This window comes from Ceratotherium simum, chromosome 34, assembly GCF_057802395.1.
Source record: "Ceratotherium simum simum isolate JZ-2026a chromosome 34, ASM5780239v1, whole genome shotgun sequence".
Lineage (NCBI taxonomy): Eukaryota > Metazoa > Chordata > Mammalia > Perissodactyla > Rhinocerotidae > Ceratotherium > Ceratotherium simum.
In genome coordinates, this window is record NC_141933.1 from 2,165,219 (window position 1) to 2,188,440 (window position 23,222).

Genomic DNA, 23,222 nt, shown 5'->3' on the forward strand with positions numbered 1-23,222 from the left:
GAAGAAACAACTAAACCTAAAACAAGCAGAAGAAATGAAATACTAAAGACTAGAGTGGAAATTAAGGAAGTAGAGGGTGGAAAAATAATAGAGAAAGTCAACAAAAGCAGAAGTTGGTTATTTGAAAAGATCAACAAATTGGACCAACCTTTAGCTATATTGATGAGAGAGAGAGGGGATTCAAATTGCTAAAATTAGAAATGAGAGAGAGAACGTTACAGCTGACCTTATAGAAATAAAAGGATTATAAAGAATGCTATGAACAATCTTATGCCAATAAATTACACATCTTAGAAAAATTGGACAAATTTATAGAAAGTCAAAACCTACTAAAACTGAGTCAGAAATAAGTAGAAAATTTGAATAGACCTATAACAAATAAAGAGATTTAATTAGTAATGAAAACACTACCCACAAAGAAAAGCCCAGCAGGCCAGATGGTTTTATTGGTGAATTCTACCAAAATTTTAAAAAATTAATACCAGTTCTTTAACATCTCTTCCAAAAAAAATAAATAAATAGAAGAGGAGGAAACACTTCCCAACACATTCTATGAGGCCAGTATTACCTTGCTACTAAAACCAGACAAAGATATAACAAGAAGAGAACCCAGACCAATAACTCTTATGAAAATAAATGCAAAATGATCAACAAAATACTAGCAAATAAAATCCAGCAATAGACAAAAAGGATTATACATGATGACCAAGTGAAATTTACTCCAGGAATGCAAGGTTGCATTAACATCTGAAAATCGATTCATCTGATGCACCATATCAATGAAATAAAGGACAAAAACTATAAGATTATCAATAGAAGAAAAGACACAGAAAACACATTTGATAAAATCCAACACCATTCCATGATGAAAAAAAGTATTCAATATAGTAGGAATAGAAAGAAACTTTCTCAGCCTGATAAAGAGCATCTATTAAAAAAAACCACAGCTAACATCATACTTAATGGTCAAAGACTGAATGATTTCCTCTTAAGATTAGGAACAAGACAAAGATGTCTCCTCTCACCACTTCTATTTGACATTGTATTGGAGGGTCTATCCAGGACAATTAGGCAAGAAAAAGAAATAAAAGGCATCTAGTTTGGAAAGAAAGAAGTATAACTATCTCTATTCACAGATGACATGATTTTATATATAGAAAATCTTGGGAATCCACTAAAAAAACTATAATAACTAATAAAGGAGTTCAACAAGTTTGCAGGATATAAGATCAGTATGCAAAAATCAATTGTATTTCTACACACTTTCAATAAACAATCAAAAAATGAAATTAACAATTCCATTAACCATAACATCGAAAAAGAATAAAGCACCACAGTGTGAATGTACTTAATGCCACAGACATGTACGTCTAAAAATGGTTAAAGTGGTAAATTTTATATCTACTGTACCACAATAAAGAGAGAAAAAATACTCAGGAATAAATCTAACAAAAGAAATGCAAAACTTATACTCTGAAAACCACAAAACATTGAAAGAAAAGCTCTAAAAAAATGAAAGACATCCCATGTTCATGGATTGGAAGGTGATATTGTTAAGATGGCAGTACTCCCCGAATTGATCTAGAGATTGAATACAATCCTTATCAGAATCCCAGCTGGCTTCTCTATAGAAATTGACAAGCTGATTCTAAAATTCATATGGAAATTAAAAATGATCCAGAATAGTCAAAACAATCTTGAAAAAGAATGAAGTTGGAGGATTCACACTTCCCGATTTCAAAACTTACTACAGAGTAACAGTATTCAAGATAGTGTGGTATTGGCAAAAGATAAGACATATAGATCAACGGAATAGGAGGAGAGTCTAAAAAATAAAGCTTTACATCTTCGGTCAATTGATTTTTGACAAGGATGCCAAGAACATTCAATGGGAAAAGAACAGTTTTCTGAACAAATGGTGCTGGAACAACACAAAAAAATAGAGTTGCACCACTCCCTCACACCATATACAAAAATTAACTCAAAATGGATCAAAGACCTAAATATAACAGATAATGCTATATAAAGCTCATAGAAGAAAACATAGGGATAAATCTTCATGACCTTAGATTCGGCAATGCTTTCTAAGATATAACACCAACAGCACAAGCAACAAAGGAAAAAACAGATATATTGTTCTTTATCAAAAGTAAAAGCTTTTGTGCTTCAAAGGACATTGTAAAGAGAGTTAAAAAGACAAACCACAGATGGGAGAAACTATTTGCAAATGATATATCTGATAAAGGACTTGTGGCTAGAATATATGAAGAACTCTTACAACTCAAAAACAAAAAAACAAATATCCCAATTTTTAAAAATGCATGAAGGACTTGAATAGACATTTCTTAAAAAAAGATAGACAAATGGTCAATAAGCACATGGAAAGATGCTTAACATCATTAGTCATAGGAAATCAAAACCACAATGAGATTCCATTTCACACACACTAAGATGGCTATAATAATAATTTTTAAAAGACAGATAATAACAAGTATTGTTGAGGATATGGAGAAATTGTACAGTGCACATCCATTGCTGGTGAGAATATAAATGGCAAACTCACTTTGGAAAACAGTTTGTTAGTTTCTCAAAAAATTAAACATAATGTTACCATTTGACTCTTCCTCTGCCAAATATTTAAGCAAGAGAAATAAAATCCTATGTCCACACAAAAACTTGTATACATATGTTCATAGAAGCATTCATAATAGTCAAGAGGTAGAAGCAACCTAAATGCCTATTAACTGATGAACGGATAAATAAAACATGGTATATCCATACAAAGGAATATTATTCAGCTATAAAAAGAAATGAAGTACTTTTACATACTACAACGTGGATGAATCTTGTAAACATTATGCTAAGTGAAAGAAGCCAGTCAGTAAGGACCACATATTGTATGATTTCATTTTTATGAAATGTCCAGAATAGGCAAATCCATTGAGACAGAAAGTAGATAAGTGGTTGCCTAGGGCTTAAGGGGATGGAATGGGGGGTTGGGAGGTAATGTTTAAAGGGTACTGGAATGATGAAACTGTTTTAAAACTGATAGTGGTGATGGTTGCACAACTTTGGGAATATACTAAAAACCATTGAATTATACACTTTAAATGGGTGAATTGTATGGTACATGAATTATATCTTAATAAAACTGTTACCAAAAAAACTATGAGAAAATATTCAGGTCCAGGGTTAGGCAAAGAATTCTCAGACCTGACATGAAAAGTGCAATCCATAAAAAGGATAAATTGAATATCACCAAAATTAAAAATATTTGCTCTGTGAAGGAACCTTATGTTAAGAGGATGAAAAGGAAAGCTACAGAGTGGGTGAAATATTTGCAAAATATCTGACTTAGGACTAGTATCTAGAATATATAAAGACTTCTCAAAACTCAATAGTTAAAAAACAATCCAATTGGAAAATGGGCAAATGATGTGAACATTTCACCAAATAGGATATACAAATGGCAAATAAGCACATGAAACGATGTTCAGTATCACTAGCTATTGGGAAAATGCAAATTAAAACCACAGTGAGATATTGCTACATACCTATGAGAATAGGTAAAATTAAAAATAGTGTCAACACCAGATGCTGGCAAGGACACAGAAACTGGATCGCTTATACATTGCTGGAGGGAACATAAAATAGTACATCCACTTGGGAAAAGTTCTGCAGTTTCTTAAAAAACTAAACATGCAACTACCATACAACTCAGCAATTACACTCTTGGGCTTTTATCCCAGAGAAAGGAAAAATTATGTTCACACAAAAATCTGTACATTGATGTTCATACCAGCTCTATCTGTATACAGTCATGCGCCAAATAACGTTTAAGTCAACAAGGGACTGCACATACAACAGTGGTCCCATAAGATTAGTACCATAGAGCCTAGGTGCGTAGTCGGCTATAACATATAGGTTTGTGTAAGTACAGTCTATGATGTTCGCACAATGACGAAATCACCTAATGACGCACTTCTCAGAATGTATCCCCATCATGAAGTGAAGTGATGCACGACTGTATTAGTATCCTAATGCTGCTGTTACAAATTACCACAAACTTAGTGGCTTGAAACAACACAAATTTGCTTTTTTATAGTTCTGGAGGCCAGAAGTCCAAAATGAATCTTATGGGACTAAAAATCATTGGCAGGGCTGATTTCTTGTGGTGGCTGTAGGGGAGCATCTGTTTCCTTGCCTTTCCTTCTGAGGGCCACCTGCATTCCTTAGCTCACGACCCATTCCTCACTCACATCAGATTTTCTCCCCCTGCTTCCAATGTCACACCACCTTCTCTTCTACAGTCACATCTCCCTCTGCCTCCTTCTTATAAGGACACTTCTGATGACACTGGGCCCACCTGGATAATCCCGGATCATCTCTCCATCTCAAGATCCTTAATTTAAGCACATCTGCAGAGTTTCCTTTGCCATATAAGGTGACAATCACAGGTTCTAGGAATTAGGGCCTGAATACTTTCGGGGCCATTATCCAGCCTACCACAATCTTTAATAGCCCCAAACTGGAAAGAACCCAGATTTCCTTCAATGGGTGAATGGCTAAACAAACTGTGGTACATCAGTATCATGGAATTCTACACAGCAATAAAAATGAATGAACTACTCATGTCCAAAACAACTTAAATGAGTCTTAAGAGAATTATGCTAAGTCAAAAGAGCCAATCCCAAATGTCATGTGCTGTGTGATTCCATTTATATAACATTCTTGAAATGACAAAATTATAGAATTTGAGAACAGATTAGTGGTTTCAAGGGATTAAGGAAGGATGGAGTGGGAGGAAAGTGGGTGTGGCTATAAAAGAGCCAACACCAGGGATCCTTGTGGAGATGGAAATGTTCTGTATCTTGGCTGTCTCGATGTTAACATCCTGGTTGTGAGACTGTATAGTTTTAGAAGATGTTACCATAGGTGGAAACTATGTCAAAGGTGCATGGAATCTCTCGGTATTATTTCTTATGCTTGCATGTGAATGTCTGAAAACACAAAGTTTAATTCTTAAAAAATGGGCAAAAGATGTGAATAAATATTGCATCAAGAAGATATATAATTGGCCAATAAGAACATAAAAAATTCTCAGCATCATCAGTCATTAGGGTAATGCAAATCAAAACCAGTATGGCGAAGCCCCTACTAGAATGGCAGTAACAAAGGAGACAGATGATAACAAATATTGGTAAGGATATGGAGAAATAGGAACCCTCACAGATCGCTGGGGGGAATATAAAATGGCACATTCATTTTGGAAAACAGTGGCGATTCCTCAACAAGTTAAACATAGAGTTACCATTTGACTCAGCAATTCCACTCCTTAGGTATCTATTCAAGAGAAACGAAAGCATATGTCCACACAAAATCTTGCACATGAATATTCACAGCCGCATTATTTATAATAGCCAAAAGGTGGAAATAATGCAAATATCCCTCAACTGGTAAATGGATGAACAAAGTGTTATAGCCACACAATGGAATACTTTTTAGCAATGAAAAGGAATGAAATATTTTCATGTGCTACGATTTGGATGAACCTAAAAAATATTCTTGATGAAGCCAGAGAGAAAAGATTAGCTTTTATGTGATCCCATTTATATGAATTGCCCAGGGTGGGCAAACCTACGGAGACCACTAGAAAGCAGATTAGCGCTTGCTGGGGGCTGGAAGTGGGGACAGGGATTAACTAAATGGCATGATGGGTCTATGGTGGGGCAGGGGATGTTCTAAACCTAGACTGTGGTGTTGATGCCACAAGTTAGTAAATTACTAAAATTACACTGAAAATGGATGGATTTTAGGGTATGTAAATTATACCTCAATAAAGTGGTGTTTTAAAAAAAAATTAAAAAATGAAATGTACCCAACTAATTTTCAAATGAGTAACATAACCACATTGCAAGGAGAGAGAAAGGGAGAGAAGGAGAAAATCACTAACCCAAGCAATTTGAGACGCTAGTATTTGACTGTATACCCTTCGTCTTGAGTAGGGTGAGGCAGAGCGTTACAAACAAATCTTGGACTCTTTTCAGTAGGTTTGATTTTGTAGTGATAAGGGCAAAGCAATTAAGAAAAGTATTTCAGATGCACTGTAGACAGAGCAGTGAGTCTGTGCGCTGATGTGGCTGGGAACCTAGCATCTCACTGTGGACAAAGGGGCTCACAAGTAAGCAAGAACCCAGTGCCGATGGAGTAGAATTAGAGACAGTGGTGTGGACTCAAGATTTCTAGTGCGTATATGTTTCTGTGTATGCATGCCTGTGTGTACATGTATATGTATGTAAGCACAATGTGTATTTACGTGTGCATACATATGCATATATTTCCTTAGCTGCATACATAGAAAGGGCCTAGAAGAAAAGATACCTAGTAGCAATAAGCAGACCCAGTGCCTAGATTTTGGTTTCTAATAATTTCATTCACCATTAAAAGGAACCAGGGCTCAGAAAATCGGTTGATTCTAGGGCTGGGGCAGAGTGGGTATAAAAAGAGCCTGAATCTTGTTATTCTAGAACATAAAGAAATACTTAAAAAAAAAATAAAAAAGTGAGCATGTCACAAGGACACAGAAGCCAGCTTAAAGGGGCTTTCGCTGGCCAGATCTGGGACAATTTGAATATGAAAGTAATTAAGGACAGTAAAAACTTATAATAAAAATTCATAAGCCCATGCATATAGATAGTAAATCAATAGAAATAAATGAATGGGAGAGAGAGGAGGCTCTCTCTCACAGTAGAATGTTGACATATTTTCTCTTGGAATACCATTCTAGCTGGACAGTAATTTTTTTCAGTACTTTTGTGGAGAGGGTCTGGAGTTGGAAAATCATCATTTTGCAACCACTGTAATAAAGTCTAGTTCAAGAAAGCCTCTAAATCTGGGAGACATTTTTTGATAAGGAGCAGGATATTTGCATGGCCTTAAACTATCTCCCCCAGATTGTTTATTGGTTACAAAGCAAAACAAAGTAACTGCTCAGTGGAATGACAGGACAGTGCCTCCACTAGGTGATTAAAGCAACAGCACCAATTAGAGGCAGATGGCATTGTGTGCCTTGAGACATGATACCCCGAGAAGGCCACCACATCACTTATGGAGTGTCCCAGCTGGGAATGCACAACTCGAATCTAACCACAAGGAAACAGCAAACTGCCCCCACCCCCGCCCCAGGAAGTGATGGGACTGTATCCTTCAAAAATGTCAATGTCATAAACAACAGACATTGGCAATGTTCCAGATTAAAGGAAGCTAAAGAGACATGACAACGAAAGGCAATACTGACCCTGGAATGGATGCTCATTGGATGGAAAAAATGCTACAGAGGACTTTGCCACGTCAACTGGCAAAACTGGAATACAGATGGTAGATTAGGTAAATGGACTGGATCAACGTTTAATTGCAGAGGTTAACTGTGCTATAGCTTTAAAAGGGGGTACTTTTATTTCTAGGAAATACACAGCAAAATGTCTAGGGGCACAAGGCTGTAGAGTATGCAATTTACTTTCAAATGGTTCAGAAAATAGTGTTACATGAATATACATATAGAAAAGGGGTGCAAACAATAAAATAAATGGGGCAGAATGTTAATCAGTGAACTGAATCTTAGTAAAGGGTATATGGGTGTTTTGTATCTCATTCTTGCAATTTTTCTTTAGTTCAAAATTATTTCCACATAAACAGCTTTTTAAAAAACCCAAAATACTCTGAGTTGTCACTTCAGCCCAGTGCTTCTCAACCAGGGGCGATTTTGCCCCCAGGGGACATTTAGCAATATCTAGAGACATTTTGATTGTCATAACCCAGGGGATGGTGCTGCTGGTTCCCTGGCAGAGGCCAAGGATGCTGCTAAACATCCTACAATGCACAAAATAGCCCACTCATCAAAGACTGATCTGGCCCCAAATATCGATAGTCCTGCAGTGGAGAAATACTGCCCCACTTGCCTGACAAAGTGGAAAATTGCTCTGCTGATGAGGGCTGGTGGGGATGCCAGGAAGGGAGCCCTGCCTTCCTGGAAGGGAAGGAAAAGGTGGAAAAGCAAGGTTGGACCACCCTGGGAAAAAGCAACCCGGCAACATACATTGAAATTAAAATGCACCTCATACCTGTGTTACAGGCTGAATTGTGATTTCATTTTTATACTTGGACACAAAGAAAATCTTCATTTAAAAAAAAGTGGCGATTTCACAGGCCACATCCTCTTACTGTAAGCTTATTAAATTAGAAATAAATAACAGTGATAAAAAATGTACTGTTTAAAAATGAAGAAAATATTTCTTACAAGAACTCTAGATTAAAGAGAAAATCAAAATACAAAGTAAAATCTATCCAGAAAGCAATGAAAAGGAACACATTTCATTGTAATATCTATGTGTCACAGCTAACGCTACAATCAGAGGAAAATTTATAACCTTTAAAATGTCTTTTAGAAGAAAGACTTTAAATAAATGAATTAAGTTTTACTCTTAATTAAATTTAAAAAATGAATAAAGTTAACCAGGAAGAGGGAATTAATAGATATAAAAACCTACGTTGGTGAAATAGAAAACAAAAATAGCAAAAAGGTAGTTTTCTGAAAAGATAATAAAAGTATAATAAATAAAATGAAACAGATAAATCTTTCATCAGCCTAAGAAAAAAAGAGAAAGACTATAAAAGCTCGGCAAGAAAAAAAGAGAAGCAGAGACGGAAGACATAAAACCACTAAAGGAGAAAATTAGTTTCGACCAAGTGGCAACATAAACGAAACCCTTGAGGAATTAAATAGCAATGAATAAATTACCCCCAAAGAGGCAGTAAATTTACTTAGAACAAATTACCATAAAACAGACTAAAAGGAGATTAAAAGTTCTTTAAAACACGTACCAGACCCAGATAGTTTAACCACTTAGTTCTAATATTTAACTTTTAAAGAGAAGATAAATCCAATGTTCTTCAAACCGTTCCAGGACACAGGAAAAGGTACACAGATCTCCCTTTTGTAAAACGTTGTATTTGCACGCACATCATGGCAGCTTTCCCACTCTTTTGAACCTGAGACACTGTTATTTCTAGGATCAGATATCACGGATGTCTTTCATCAGCACCAAGAGGGCAGTTTCACAGTTTTAATGGCTGGTTGAATGGATATACGATACTTTCTTTAAGCAGACCTCCACTGATGGATATGTCCGTGGTTTGCTATCTTTTGCTATTTAACAATTGCAGAAATCAGTATCCTGATAATGGATAATGCAAATGTGCAGCGTCAGTGTAGAATAAGTTTCTGGAAGGGTTGAAGGGTACATGCTTCTTTAGTTTTCATTGAAATTGTCTTATTTGTCTCTGTAGAGGTTGTATCAATTTATTCTTCCAACAGCAATCACTGAAGTGGAGGGTTTCCCTGTACACTCTCACCCAGAGTATTATCAAACTCTTTAAAATTTAATAATCAGAGAAATAAAAAAATCCCATTGCTTTAACTTGCATTTCTGGTATAATCAGGGTTATCAGCATCTTTTTGTTCTTAAAAATCATTGGCATTTCCTTTGCTGAGAACTGTTTTTATATCTTTTATCCTTTTGTCTTTATGCTTTACAAGAGCTTCTTAATATATTGATGAAATTAGCCCTATATCTATGATATGAGTAGCAACAATTTTCCCCAGGTTATGATTTTTAAAAATTAGTTCTGGTATTTTTTTTTGCTATGCAAAATATTTTTATTTTAGATATTTTTTTCATCGAGGGGTAACTGACATATAATAAACTGCACCTGTTGAAAGTCTACAATTTGGTAACTTTAGACACATGATGAAACCATCGCCACAATTAAGATAATGAACATAGCCAACACCTCAAAAGTTTCTTGTGCCCTTTTGTCCTCCTCCTCCCAAAACTGTCCCCATGCTCCCCCATCCCATGGTAACCACTGATCTTTTTGTCACTCTGGATTAGTCCTCATTTTCTAGAGTTTTATATAAATAGAATAAGACAGTATGTACTCTTTTTTTTTGTCTGGTTTCTTTCACTCATCCTAATTATTTTGAGATTCATCCAGGCTGTTGTATGTATTAATAGCTATTCCTTTTTTATTTTTGAGTAGTATTCCATTGTATGGATACACTACAACTTTACAAAAATTTATTCAAATGTTGATGGGCATTTGGGTTGTTTCCAGTTTTCATTAAACTGCTATGAATATTCCATATACAAGTGTCAGTATGCGTATCTGCTCTTAATTTTCCTGGACAAATACCTAGGAATAGAATGGCTGGGTAATACGGCAGGTGTATACTTTTTAAGAAACTGCCTGTTTTACCATTTTGCATTCACACCAGGGGTGTATGACAGTTCCATTTCCTCCACATCCTTGCCAGCACTTGGTATGGTTAATCTTCTTAATTTTAGCTAATATAATAATAGTGTAGTAGTATCTCATTGTGGTTTTAATTTGCATTTCTCTAATAACTAATGATATTGAGCATCTTTTTATGTGCTTATCCATATATCCTCTTTGATGAAGTGTCTGTTCAAAGCTTTTGCCCATTTTTTATTTGTTGTTTGTCTTCTTCTTATTCAGTCATAAGTGTCCCTCATATATTCTGGGTACAAGTCCTTTATCATACGTATGATTTGAAAACATTTTCTCCCAGTCTCTGGTGTGTCTTGTCATTCTCTTTTTTTTTTTTTTTTTTTTGGTGAGGAAGATCAGCCCTGAGCTAACATCCGTGCTAATCCTCCTCTTTTTTTCTGCTGAGGAAGACCGGCTCTGAGCTAACATCTATTGCCAATCCTCCTCCTTTTTTTCCCCCAAAGCCCCAGTAGATAGTTGTATGTCATAGTTGCACGTCATAGTTGCACATCCTTCTAGTTGCTGTATGTGGGACGCAGCCTCAGCATGGCTGGAGAAGCAGTGTGTCGGTGCGCGCCTGGGATCCGAACCCGGGCCGCCAGTAGCGGAGGGTGTGTTCTTAACCCCTAAGCCACGGTGCCGGCCCCTGTCTTGTCATTCTCTTAATCGTGTCTTTCAAAGAGAAGTTTGTAACATTGATAAGTCCAATCTATTTGTTCTTATGGCCTATGCTTTTAGTGTCATGTCTAAGAAATCTTGAATTCAAAGTCACAGACATTTTCTCCTATGTTTTCTTCTATAAGTTTTAGGCTTTAAATTCAGGTCTATCATAAATTTTGAGTTAATTTTTATATATGATGCAAGATGTAGATCCAAGTTCATTTTTTGGCACACGGATATCCAATTGTTCCACCACTGTTTGTTGAAAAGACTATGCTTTCTCCACCAAATTCTCTTTGCACCTTGGTCAAAAATCAGCTGTCCATGAGTGTGTGGGTCTATCTGGATTCTCTGTTCTGTTCCGTTGATCTATTTGCTTATCTTGATGCTAACACCGCACTGCTAATGTTAGTCCTCCAACTTTGTTCATTTTCACAGTTGTCTGGTATTCTAGGTTATTTGCATTTCCACACGAATTTCAGAATCAGCTCGTTAATTTTTACAAAATGCCTGCTGGGATCTTGACTGATATTACGTTGAATTTAGAGATCAATATTGAGTCTTGTGATTCCCAAAGCTGTACCTCTCCATTTTTTAGATATTCTCTAATTTCTCTCAGCAATGTTTTGTAGTTTCCAAGGTACAGCTCATGTCTTTTGTCAGATTAATCTCTAAGTATCTCATATTTTTAATGCTACTGTAAGTGGTATTTTTAAAATTCCAATTTCAGATTATTTGCTGCTAGAATATAGAAACAGAATTGACTTTTGCGTATTGATGTTGTATCTGCCAATTATATTATCAATAATCATTTAAATATTTTGAATATATACTATAGGATCTGATATGGAGTGTTTCTGCTATTATTTTTCTAAATGTTCTCTAATTTTAGATTTTATTTCCTCTTGGACAGAAGAGTTTAAAACCCAGGAACAATATCAACCAAAACAGTAAAATGCTGACTCCAATTCCAACAAAATCAGAAACATGTCCCTACTGTGTTTCCAAATTAGTCCACAGATTCTTCCTAATGCAGCAAGTCAAGAATACCAAGTCACTGGCATAAATATTAGACTAGACACAATAAAAATCAACTTAAAAAGAACTTCAAATGATATGTGATAACAATCACATAACAAGTGAAAAAGCAGGAACAGCACTGAACGATCCAGGTGGAACCAACCCGGGGGCATATATGCATTAAAACTAAGGGGGGACATATGTCAAAACCCTAACAGGTGCTCCCTCTGGGCAGTAAGACAACAGGTGACTGTTCTTTCTTCATCATTCTCTTCTGGATGTTTCGTGTGCTCTACAAGGAGCATCCACCACTTCCTTAATCAGAAAAAGTGTCTCTTGAAATTTAAGAGCGGACAAATGTTCGTCATGAAGAGATGAGCAGTGGCGGAAAGTCCTTCCAGCAAAAGTATCCAGGTGGAAAAGTCTGCCTGTGGGCGGGGACAGGGCATGCTTAGTAGGGCAGAGAGGGAAAGATGAGGCAAGACCGGGTTGTCACAAGACTCATGGAGGCTTCTGGACAGTGGCCTGGAAGGGATGGGGAATTCTGGAGGGTTTGAGCAGAGCCACAGCCTGCCTGGACCTCTGAGGTAAACATGTTTGTTAACCTGTTCACTGGCCACACAGAGCAGACTGGAGGAGGGAGACAGTGAGGAGGATACAGTGATGTCCTCCTCAGTGAAGTCAGCAAAGGCCCGGAAGAGAACCAAAGCCATGGCGGCGGGATGGAGGGGGCACGAGTGAGCAGCTTGGGGGAGGGCCAACAAGAAGGTTCTGATCCACAAGCTCTAGAAATGCCCATGAGCCCGGTCCAGCCTGTCCTCCTGCTCCATCATATCCCCACACCCACACAAGAAGTCCCAGGCCCTCAGCCTGCAGGATCTTGTGGGGGCGACTTCCCTAGGACTCTGAGGCTGGCATGACTGATGTGTGGCACCCAGGATGGTCACCAGAAGTCATAATCAGAAGTCCTCTCCAGAGCTCGGGATAACGTCATGCCCTGAGACCAGAGCAGGGGTGCAGATGCCAGGAGAGCACTGGGGATCCTGCTCTTGTCCTAAACAAGCAAACTTTGACCTAGGTGAGACAGAGATGGGACACAGACCTGGAAGTCACAGAAGCCCTGCTCTGGCTTCCCTGTGACCTGGTGCTGGACCCTCTAGGTCCCCAATGCCAATCCATGGGCCACCTGCTTCAGGGTAACCTGGGGGTCTCGTTACACACACACATTCCCTGGGCCTCCCCAAAGGCACCGTGGCTCAAAATCTCGAAGGGTAGGCCTCTGAGTCTGTGTTAAAAGTACAATTCTCCAGGTAGTTCGAGGGACCCCCAGGAAAGTTCCAACCTGGAGTATCACTGCCTCGTCATCTGCCAATGGGGAGCTCATGGCTTCCCTTGTTGGGGACAGCTCTCCCTGCTACTAAGCTGAGGACTCTGTTTCTGGCAATAAGTAGACCTGATGCCACGAAAAGCCTCTCCCTACAAGTTCCCCAACAGGCTTGCTGAGATGGAGCAAACATCCTTCTGTGGGCACCACTGAGCTCACCTGGCAGGGAGGGAGTCCCCACGGGCCAAGAATGGAGCAAAGCAGACTGCACGCTGGTTTTGACGTACAGGTGGTCCTGGGAGTTTGGCCCCCGAGGAACCACAGTGTGGACTTTATTGGCCCCCAAGAAGAAGAGGCAGGGCCTGGAACCAGCACGAGGCAAGAATCCGTAACTGAGACTCCCCATATAAAACTGGGCCCCTAGAAAGGCTAAACCAATAGTAGCCCCAAATCAAACAAAGCAAACCCATGCATTGGCTATGGGGAAAAAAAAAAGGAAATTCACTGGTCTTAGTCTAGTGTTTTGGAGATCAGTAAAAAGTTTCCTTTGATATATGTGGCTTAGGCTCGTTCTCACAAGAAGTTGGGTTTGTATTTACAGTACATGGTTGTCCGGAAAATCTATAGCTATAAACCAACACCACACATGCTCTAGATCGGTTCACTGGGTCACCCTCTACAAGCAAAGGGGCAACTTCTCCAGAGAAGCCTGGTCCCCTCAATCAGGGCACACAGGAACCCCACAGATAAAAACCTCCATCACAACCTGAGCTTACAAACCCACAAGAAAACAAGCCACCATGAGCAAGAGTCAGGAGAAGCCACAGTGAACAGAGTTAGACTCACCAAGAACTGCAGATGATGAAGCTATAGAATAGAGACAATGAAATAAGTAGTTCAAATGACCTAAAAATTCAAAGTTGTAATGTAAAATATGAGGAAGATACAAGATGCTAAGATCAAGCAGATTAACCCTCCACACAAGTACATACAGAAATGAAAAAAATACATGGTAACTGAAATTAAAATCTCAGTGGATGGAGTAACCAGTGGATTAGACACATCTGAAGAGTTAGTAAAGCAGAAAGAAGTTACCAAGGATGCAGCACAGGGAGACAGAGATGGAAAATACTAGCGCCAGCCAAGGAGGGCAGCACGAGACGGTCAAGTCAAAGCTTCTAGGAGAGGTTAGAGTGCTTAGGGGAGGCAATATTTTTAATATTCTATGACATGATGGTGCTGATTTTCCACACTTGATGAAAGACACAAACCCTCAGATTCTGGAATCACAACAAATTGCAGGCAAGATAAATAAAAACAATCCACCACCTTGATTCACTGTCGTGAAACTATAGAATACCAAAGTCAAAGAGAAGCTGTTCAGAGTCACCAGATGGGGAAGGATCACCTACCTACCTGTCAGTTAGCTCGACAATGCACAGAAGCCAGGAGACCGTGGAATATCTCCCGAGTGTTCAGAGAAAATACATATCTCAACCTATAACCTTTTCCCCAACCAAACCATCATCCAAGAGCAAAGGCAAAATCCACACATTTCAGACAAACAAATACTGAGTTGCCCATCAACAGACCTTCACAGAAGGAAGCAAAGGCTTCAGGAAGAAGGAAATTAAATCCAAATTGTGAAAACTGGCAAATCTGTTGGTAAATACAAGCAAGTCTCAACTGTATACAACAATAACAAGAAGTGACTAATTCAGAGGATTGTTGAAAAAGGTGAAACTCAAACACAGGACAGCAACGGGCTGTGAAATGGGAGGGGTGACGGGTTTAGAGTGCACCGGGCCCCCGTGAGGTTCAGGGGCCATGGATCAACTGCAGACGGCAATTGGTGGAGCCTTCAGGAGAGAATCCTGCGGGAGCTACCAAAACCGCAGAATCAGCACGCACAGCCTTGAAAGGAGAAAGCGAAAAGGCAAGGATGGGCGAGTTGGGCTGAACACACAGAGCAAGCTGCAGGAGGCTGCTGCAGGCACTCAGGGAATGGGCTCGTGAGGGCTCGAGTGGGCATTGAGGCTGTTTCACAACATGTCACAAGAGCTCGCACATATGAGTGGGAGCGACAAACCCCCAGTGCAGACCGGGCCTCTGTGCGTTGGACGCATGTTCCTCTAGCACGTGGGACACGTGGGCTTTCAGCACATCATTCTCTGAATTGCATTATTTCTCTGAAATGTTTTGTGATGAAAGTAAATGGCCTCTCTCTTTACCCAGTGGCCTAACCATCTCAAACCCCACTCTGCCCTCCATTGTTGCACCTGGGTCTCCGAGTCCCCAGATCCCATCTCCCACAGGTTTCTGGTTCCTCTTCCTCTCCTCGGTCCCAGTGTGACAATATCACTTCAGGCTCTGGATTGGCCTGCCACTGTGTCCTGTGTGTGGTCCCTGACCTGGGTCCTGCCTGCTGCCCCGTCTGTCCTCTGCCAGGAGAGCCATGTAGCTGGCCCACGGACACTCCTGTCTGTAGACTTCTGAGATCTGGCCCGTCCAACACCTGTGGGCTCCTGGTCACTCTCATGCCTGAGGCCTCCAGTCAGGAGCCAGGGTAACCCAAACAGCAACATGTGTGCCAGGAGCCCATGTGGGCCTCTCTGTGAGGCAGGCCAGGTCAGCCCCCACTTTACAGATGAGGCTGCCTGGCCACTATGCAGAGACGTGCAGAGAGCAGCTGTCCCCCTCTGCGCCTCTGTCCAAGCCGCTCCGCTGCTCACGCCCTTCCTCTCCCTCCCCAGCAGCTCTACTCAGCCCTAATGTCACCTCCTCCAAGAAGCCTTCCCAGGCCTAACCAGGCCGAGCCAGGTGCACATCCCTCAGAGGCCCACACTCCTTGCCCCCTTGCTGCCTCACCCATCTTCCTCCTGGGATGGTGAGGAGCCCCCGCCACTCCTTGGGGCCTCACCCAGGCCCGCACAGAGCATACCCTGATGAATAGTCACTGGTGAGCCAGGACAGTGTGAGCAACTGAAGGACCGGGACTTGCAAGAGGATAGAAACTGTGGAGGGGCGGGGACTCCTGCCGCCTATGCCATCCGTTACCATGAGCAAGTCCTCTAGCTGTCAGTTACGACATTTTCCTTGAAGACAGGGATCCACCCAGGAATTACAGTGGCTAACACGTGCTCTGGAACCCGTGAATGAGAGTGGGCAGCTCTACCTCGGACACTGCGCCTGAGGGTCACAAGACAGAAGCCCAGAGACACTGTAAGCCTGAGACACAGAGAGAAATCCCCGAGGCTGGGGAGAGGGGGGCAGTGGGCGTTGTGTATGGGATACATTGTTGTGGGCAGGCAGGTATTTCCATGGGAGGCAGGCAGGCACTGTGGACAGGCACTATGCACTGGGATGGAGATGACTTCTGCCTAATAGGCCCCATTCACGCCCTCAGAAAGTGCACCCAGCGAGGTTCAGGTTCGAGGCCTGGGTCTGGCCTGGCGGTGGAATTCAGCATGGCTGCTCACGCCCCACCACATGGGAACCGGGGCTGCCGTCCTTTCCCAGTGATGGCATCTGCCCTGGGATTAGCACCCTGTCTCCCCACACCAGGGCTCTTGAGAGCCTCTGGGCGAGGAGGACTCAGGAGTATCAGGTAACCCACGGGGCGGGGGCCACTCTGAATCCCAGGGGCCAGGACAACAGCTCAGGCTCCAGAAATCCAGTGGCTCTGGGCTGGGCTGACTTATCGAGTTGGCAGGAAAGAAAAAACTCCTCCGTGCGGGAGCATTCCACAAAAGGCGCCTGACTTTCCCTGCACTTGTACCTCATTAACATTCCGCAGACATCACTAAGTACTTAATAACACCAAACAGGCTGAATGGACGGCATCGTTTGGGGCTGCTCCGTATTCAGCAAACAGCAAATGATGCTTCTCTCCACTCCGACCTGCCCATTAGCATTTGCAGAAAGCCCCCATTTGCATTGCGACAATGGTCTGGCCCTGAATCCGGAGTTGCGGGGGCACCGGGCATTTGTTGGCACAATTGTCCTTTGTGCCCACGCCAGTGGGCAGGCGGGGAGCACGTCTCAGGGGCTCACCAGTGACGTGGCCGGGCCAGAGCCAAACCCAATGCTATGTGATGAGGCCATGGGTAGCCCAGCGCCCAGCAGGGTGAGTGCTTGGGCTCGGTCCTGCCCACCCAACTCCCAAGGAAGATGTCCACTGACAGCCCCAAGGAGCAGGGAGCGGCCGCGACCCCGCTCCAGAACACTTTCCCCCCTTCTGCCAGGGGACAGTGACCAGATGCAGGAGGACATATCGTGGGTCAGCCGCCTACAAACCAAGCACTTCGCGGGCCAGGCGCCAGACGCCCATGAGCACAAAGGGTCAGGAACAATATGAACTTGTCACCCTCTGCCGTGCTTAAGACAGTAACACTATCCTCACAACTACCAATAAGCTGGAATGTTCTGGTGGGTGCTGAAACGTTCTGGTGGCTACCGGGAAGAGATCCAAAAGGGGAGGGATGCACACAGAAAAAACAGAAGAGCAAAGGCACAGAGCGTCAAGGAAGGGGACAGCTGTGGGCACACACAGTGCTGGCTCTGGACCCCCTGCCCCACTCCACAGGGAATAGGGGGTCAGCATGTGTGTCTGCCTCCTCTCTACCAGACTCAGGGCACCAGCCACACAGCATGACTGAGGCAGGGCCTGGCTGCCAGCAGCCCAGAGTCCAGAACAGAACAGGAGGGGACCCTCCAGGGTGGGGTCAGGCCTCCTGGAGGGACATGCCATGGGTGGAAGGAGTGGTAGGACTTGGACAGGCAGACACTAGGTCAGCAGGAGCCAATGCAAGGCCTTGGAACACCTGACATCCATCAGACCATAGCAAGTGGTCTGGAGGAGGAGTGGTGGGCATCCTTGAAACCCCAAAGGCCCTGGCCAGCCCTAGTGGCTTGGAGCTGAGGGTCCAGGCCCTGTCCACACCCCTCATCCTGTGTGAAGGCTTCTCACCAGAATTGTCACAGCTCTCCACCAAGAAATGGTCTGGCCTCCGCTCCTCTGAGACAAGGTCACATGTGATGTGAGGGACGGCGAGTGTCTTCTCTCCGGGACTCACTCCATTGTCCCTGTCCAGTTTGAACTTTTTTTTCTTTACCTAGAAAACCAGACAATAAATTGCCGGTTCCTGGGCATCCTGTGCCAGGCCCTCCGCCAGCCCCAGAACACCCATAGCAGCACTGGCTGGGGCCCTGGTCCAGCACCCTCACACACAGACGGGACGGGCAGTGGCTCGTGGTGCTACCGGGGTTCCCGTGGGGCTCAGCCCAGTTGCTGTGCTGGGAGCTCATGGCCGAGGGGGGCATGTGGTGGGAAACTGGCAAAGAGATAAATATACAAGAACACAGCAGGGCAGGTGGTGACAAAGGCCAGCAGGGGGTTCGAGTGTGTGATGGGGGGGATTAACTGAAGGCCAGCAAAGGCCTCTTTGAGGAGATGACCTGGAGGAGGGGAGGGAGCAGGCCATGTGGGAATCTGGGAGAATATTCCAGCAGAGGGAACAGTGGGTGCAGAGCCCCAGAGGCAGCCGGTAACTGGGAAAGCAGGCTGTCGGGGAGGCCAGGAGGGAGAAGCTGCCAGGCTGACTTCACCCTTCATTCGCTACTCCAGTCAAATCCCGAGACTCTTGCCTAAAGCCTGCCTGAACTCCCCCACACTGTGCCCTCAAGACCCTCTTCCTCCAGCCGGGACGCTACCTCTGTCCCCCACCGCCTGCCATACCCAGCACGGACGGCCCGACATCCAGGCCCTCTCAAGAGCCTTCTCTCCGGCAGCTGGCAGGAATCTAGCCCATCCCATTCCTGGGGCACCTCCTCTGGACCTCCTACAGGCCTCAGAGCAGCCAGTCTCACACGCCCCAGAGCCTGGGGACACTGGGGTGGTGGGGGCCCAGCATGGGGTGTACACCCCCAGTGCCCAGAATGGTGCTGACATCCAATGTGGGCTACACTGAGCTGAGATGCCAGAGTCAAGTCTTGGCCAGGAGCTGTGGCCCCCATGATCTCCCCACCCGCTAACGAGTGGCCCCCATTCTTGTGGCAGGTGGGGGCTGGTTACCATGACAGACTTCTTGGGCTTGGGGCTGGGGGAGAGCAGAACATGGCTCCGGGAGGGCTTCCGCACATAGATCTTCCAGGTGGAGGAGTCGGGGTTCTCAGCCGCGTAGCACCTCCACGCCGTCTGAAACCAGCAGAAGGGAGAGGCTGTCACCCACCGAGCACCCGACGGGGCCTCATACAGAAGCTGCAGCCCACCTATCCTACCCTGTGCACCCCCCTCCTGGCAGGACAGCAGGGCATCCTGTGTGCCAGCCCTGCCTCCCGCCAGGCTCAGGGCCTGGTCCCTCACCTCCCAGAGCCTTTTCACCCCCCAGACAGCCTGGCTCAGCCCCTTCCTGTGTCAGGCAGCTCATGGCCTCATGCACTGACTGTTACTCGCAGCTCAGACAGCAGAGGCCTTCCCCTGGGAACCCCAATCCATCAGCCACCACCTCCACCCACCAGTCCCTCCTGCAGTCCAGCCCCACATCAGGCCCTGGAGATGCCCAGTCGGCTGCCTCTCCTCTGGGCATACACGGCTAGTACAGGGACAGGCGCAGAACCGGACAGTAGGAGTCCATCCAGTGAGGATGCGCTGCAGAACAGAGGTCACCTGGAGCCTGGGGGGAAGGGGGGGCACCAGGCAGAATGTGGAGGAGCAGGGCCCCCGGAGCTGGTGGGAGGTGAGACTGAGTGGCTAGGAAGCAAAGCCCCTCGCAGAGACACCAGTGCAGGGCCCAGGGGCCCCAGGGCCATCCTACAGCTGGGGGGAGCCTCCAGACGGCACATGGGTGAAGGTCTTAAGCCTCCATTCAAGAGGTAACCACCACACAGGGGATGACCCGGAGGAGGAGAAGCCATTGGCAGGGGACCTGAGGGGAGGCCGTGCCACGTCTGGGTGGGCAGGGGTGGGACAGAAGGGGGTGCCAGGAGCCTTGTATGAGGACGCATCCTGGGGGTCTTGTCACAGCCTGCTTGCCATGGGAGCCTGAGAGGGAGGAGGTGGGGACCGTGTTGGCACGCTGGCAGGGTTTCTGGGGGCAGTGACATGATCCCTGTGATGGGAACCCAGGCAGACATGGTGGCTGGTGGGGGGCACACGCAGCCCTCACACCCACCCAGGACAATCAGGGAAAGGCCACAGGCCCGGCCACCACATCCACGACAAGCCACCGCCAGATCCCACCGTCCCAAGCAGCCTGCGCATGTCCTGCCCCCAAACACAACATCGTCCAGCTGCCTCGTGCTTCCTGCCTTGGTTCATTGAACGTGCCCTTCCCTGGGCCCCAGCTCCAGTCTTCCTGTGGTGGGCGTGTCTGCACCCCTGAACTCGCCAATAGACCTGCCTTCTAAGGGATGCTCATTCTCGAGGTGTGTGATTCCTGGGAGCAGCACAGGGCTCCGCAGGACAGCCATCCATGCTCCCCTCCTGCAGGCGGCTGCCCATGGCAGGCTGGGCTGGTTTTACGGGCCTGATTTATGGTCTCCCCGAAAGGAGAAACTGTGGGGTCATAAAACTGGGCCTGAGGCTGCCCTCGGCTTTATGGCCACTTTTATTTCCTTCCCGTCCAGGTATAATGTCCAGGCCCCAGACGGTGGGTTCCGGAAGGGCTTCAGAGGAGCGAGGTGGAGACCCTGGCTGAGCCCCGGCTCCTAGGCTGAATAACGGATAGCTGCCTACCCCTCACTGGGGCCCTGCCCGAGGCATAGTGGTCAGGAGGCTGAGGCCCAAGGGCATGACCCGAGACTATCTTTGGGGGGCATTCAGCTCTGGGTGTGCAGAGGGGTCCACACGTGTACTGCAGCTGCCCCACTGGGAGAGGGGCGCACATCCACAGCCCGACACATGACGAAACCCATGCTGCAGACCCCCATTCCTGGCCACTCAGGCAGGCCCTGGGACCACTCGGCCCCCACAGAGGCCAGTGACCAAGACTCTCAGGGACATCATTTTCAAGTGGGTCTTGGCCCTAAGTCTTTGTTCGCATTAAAAGGGTGGCCCGGTTCTCTGGTGTGTTCTGGGGTCACAGACCAGAGCCAAGTGTCTGGGGGCTTGGGGCCACCTGCCTCCTTGCCCACCTCCAGAATCTTCCTCTCCCCACTGCTCTCAGGATCTGCCGCCTCTGGTCCCCCAGCCTCAGAGCCTCTGGGACAGTGTCCTTACAGCAACTTTGGGCTGAGGGGAGTGAGAAGCCGACCTGCCTGGTTCCATACCAGGCAATGAGGGGCCTCAGGGCAGGCGCAGCCCCTTCCCCACCACTGAAGGCCTGGCACTCTGAGCCACAGGCCCTGTGTGGGGCAGCTGCTGGGCCTCTGAGAGCTAAGCTGGCACTGTGAATGCAGTGCATGGCCTGCGCTGCTGGATCGCTGGTCCTCACCTCCCATCACCCGGGAACACTGAGCTCCATGCGTGCTGGGAGTGGCCCAGAAGGCATGGAGGCTGCACAGGCAGGGCCCTGAGCCCTGTGGGGGATGGCCCCCTGGGGACCCCTTACTCCTCCCGTCCAGACTCGCCTGCATGCAGAGCAGGGGTGGCAGAAAGAGGGAGAAGAGGAGGGAGAGGAGTGACACCAAGGCCGGCCTCTGTGGCCAAGAAGTGAGGGGCCCACAGAACCGGCCATGTCGAATCCAGGACTGGCCAAGCCACCTCCTTGTCCCCCAGCTCAGCCTGCTGAACGTGACCCTCTGTGGGAGCCACGGTAGAGGGAGACAAGCTCCCCCAACTCCTGGGCCCACCCTGTCAGCATCACTGGATGGTTCCCAGGAGCAGAAGTTACGACAGGCGAGCACGTCTGTGCTGCAGACGTGGTTCTTCCACGTTCTGGAGGGATCCACAGCCACAGGGTCTCGGGAGCTTCACAGGCCGGTCAACTCAGGGCTGAGAGTGGTTCCCAATTCCCAGAATGGACGCTAGCTTGTATTTACGCAGATGGACATGAGGCTGACACAATGACGACAAGGAGAGGGCAGTGACAAGGCTGCCTCGGTGGGGGCCCTCACCTGAATGAGCGACGCTGCTGCCGGGATCTGCCGGTTGAAGTGCTTCTGCCTCTGCTTCTGCTGCACCTTCAGGGCGAACCCAGAGCCGAGGATCCCCTGGGAAGGGACAGAAACCAGGGCTTGTGTCCACACAGTGGCCACCAGATGGGCCCAAGCATGCAGGATGCGGGAGCTGGGGAGACATGGTGGACACGGGGTCGCTAGCTTGGGGAGGCCAGGCCTGCTCAGCCCTGCAGGCCCCACAAATGAGGCTGGCACCTCTGGCCCAGCCTGCCCAGGCAGAGGGTAACCCCCATCTGAGGAGGACTACTGCTGCCACCCCAGGGTTGCCAACGGGATGGAGAGGACTAGCTCATCAGGGAGGGAGCTCCCTGTCCACAGAGGTGATCAAGTCCTACACTTGCACATGCATGTGCATACACACACACATACTACACTACAGGTATGTGACGTGTGTACACATACACCACACACATATACTGTATACATACAACACATGCACATACACATAGACTCACATGCCACACGTATTATACTGTACACAGAGAACACATGTACCCATACATGATCTATACACACACACATAAGCAAATGCATGCTCTAGTATACCTGTGTGACACATACACATATAAACACATACACACATCCTAACACACATGCACATGCAATGTGTACACATATACACATGTGGTCTATAACACACACACACATAGTATGCACATGCATATACCACACGTATACACACATAACACACACACCTACCTACACACATAGTGAACTAGAAGATTTTAACCCTCACGGTCTATGATTTCCGGAA

At 45.7% G+C, this 23,222-nt stretch overlaps 1 protein-coding gene across 3 annotated transcripts in view; it reads right to left on the minus strand.

Moving 5' to 3' along the window:
• Window positions 1-23,222, minus strand: part of KCNQ1 (potassium voltage-gated channel subfamily Q member 1) — a 356,534-nt gene that overhangs the window by 224,928 nt on the left and 108,384 nt on the right. For all 3 annotated transcript variants that reach the window (XM_087422475.1, XM_004441115.3, XM_087422474.1), the window contains 3 exons: window positions 22,406-22,501; window positions 19,425-19,547; window positions 18,321-18,465 (listed from right to left, as the gene is read on the minus strand). In XM_087422475.1, coding sequence (XP_087278601.1) covers window positions 18,321-18,465; window positions 19,425-19,547; window positions 22,406-22,501 — 364 coding nt within the window. The remainder of the gene's footprint in view (window positions 1-18,320; window positions 18,466-19,424; window positions 19,548-22,405; window positions 22,502-23,222) is intronic.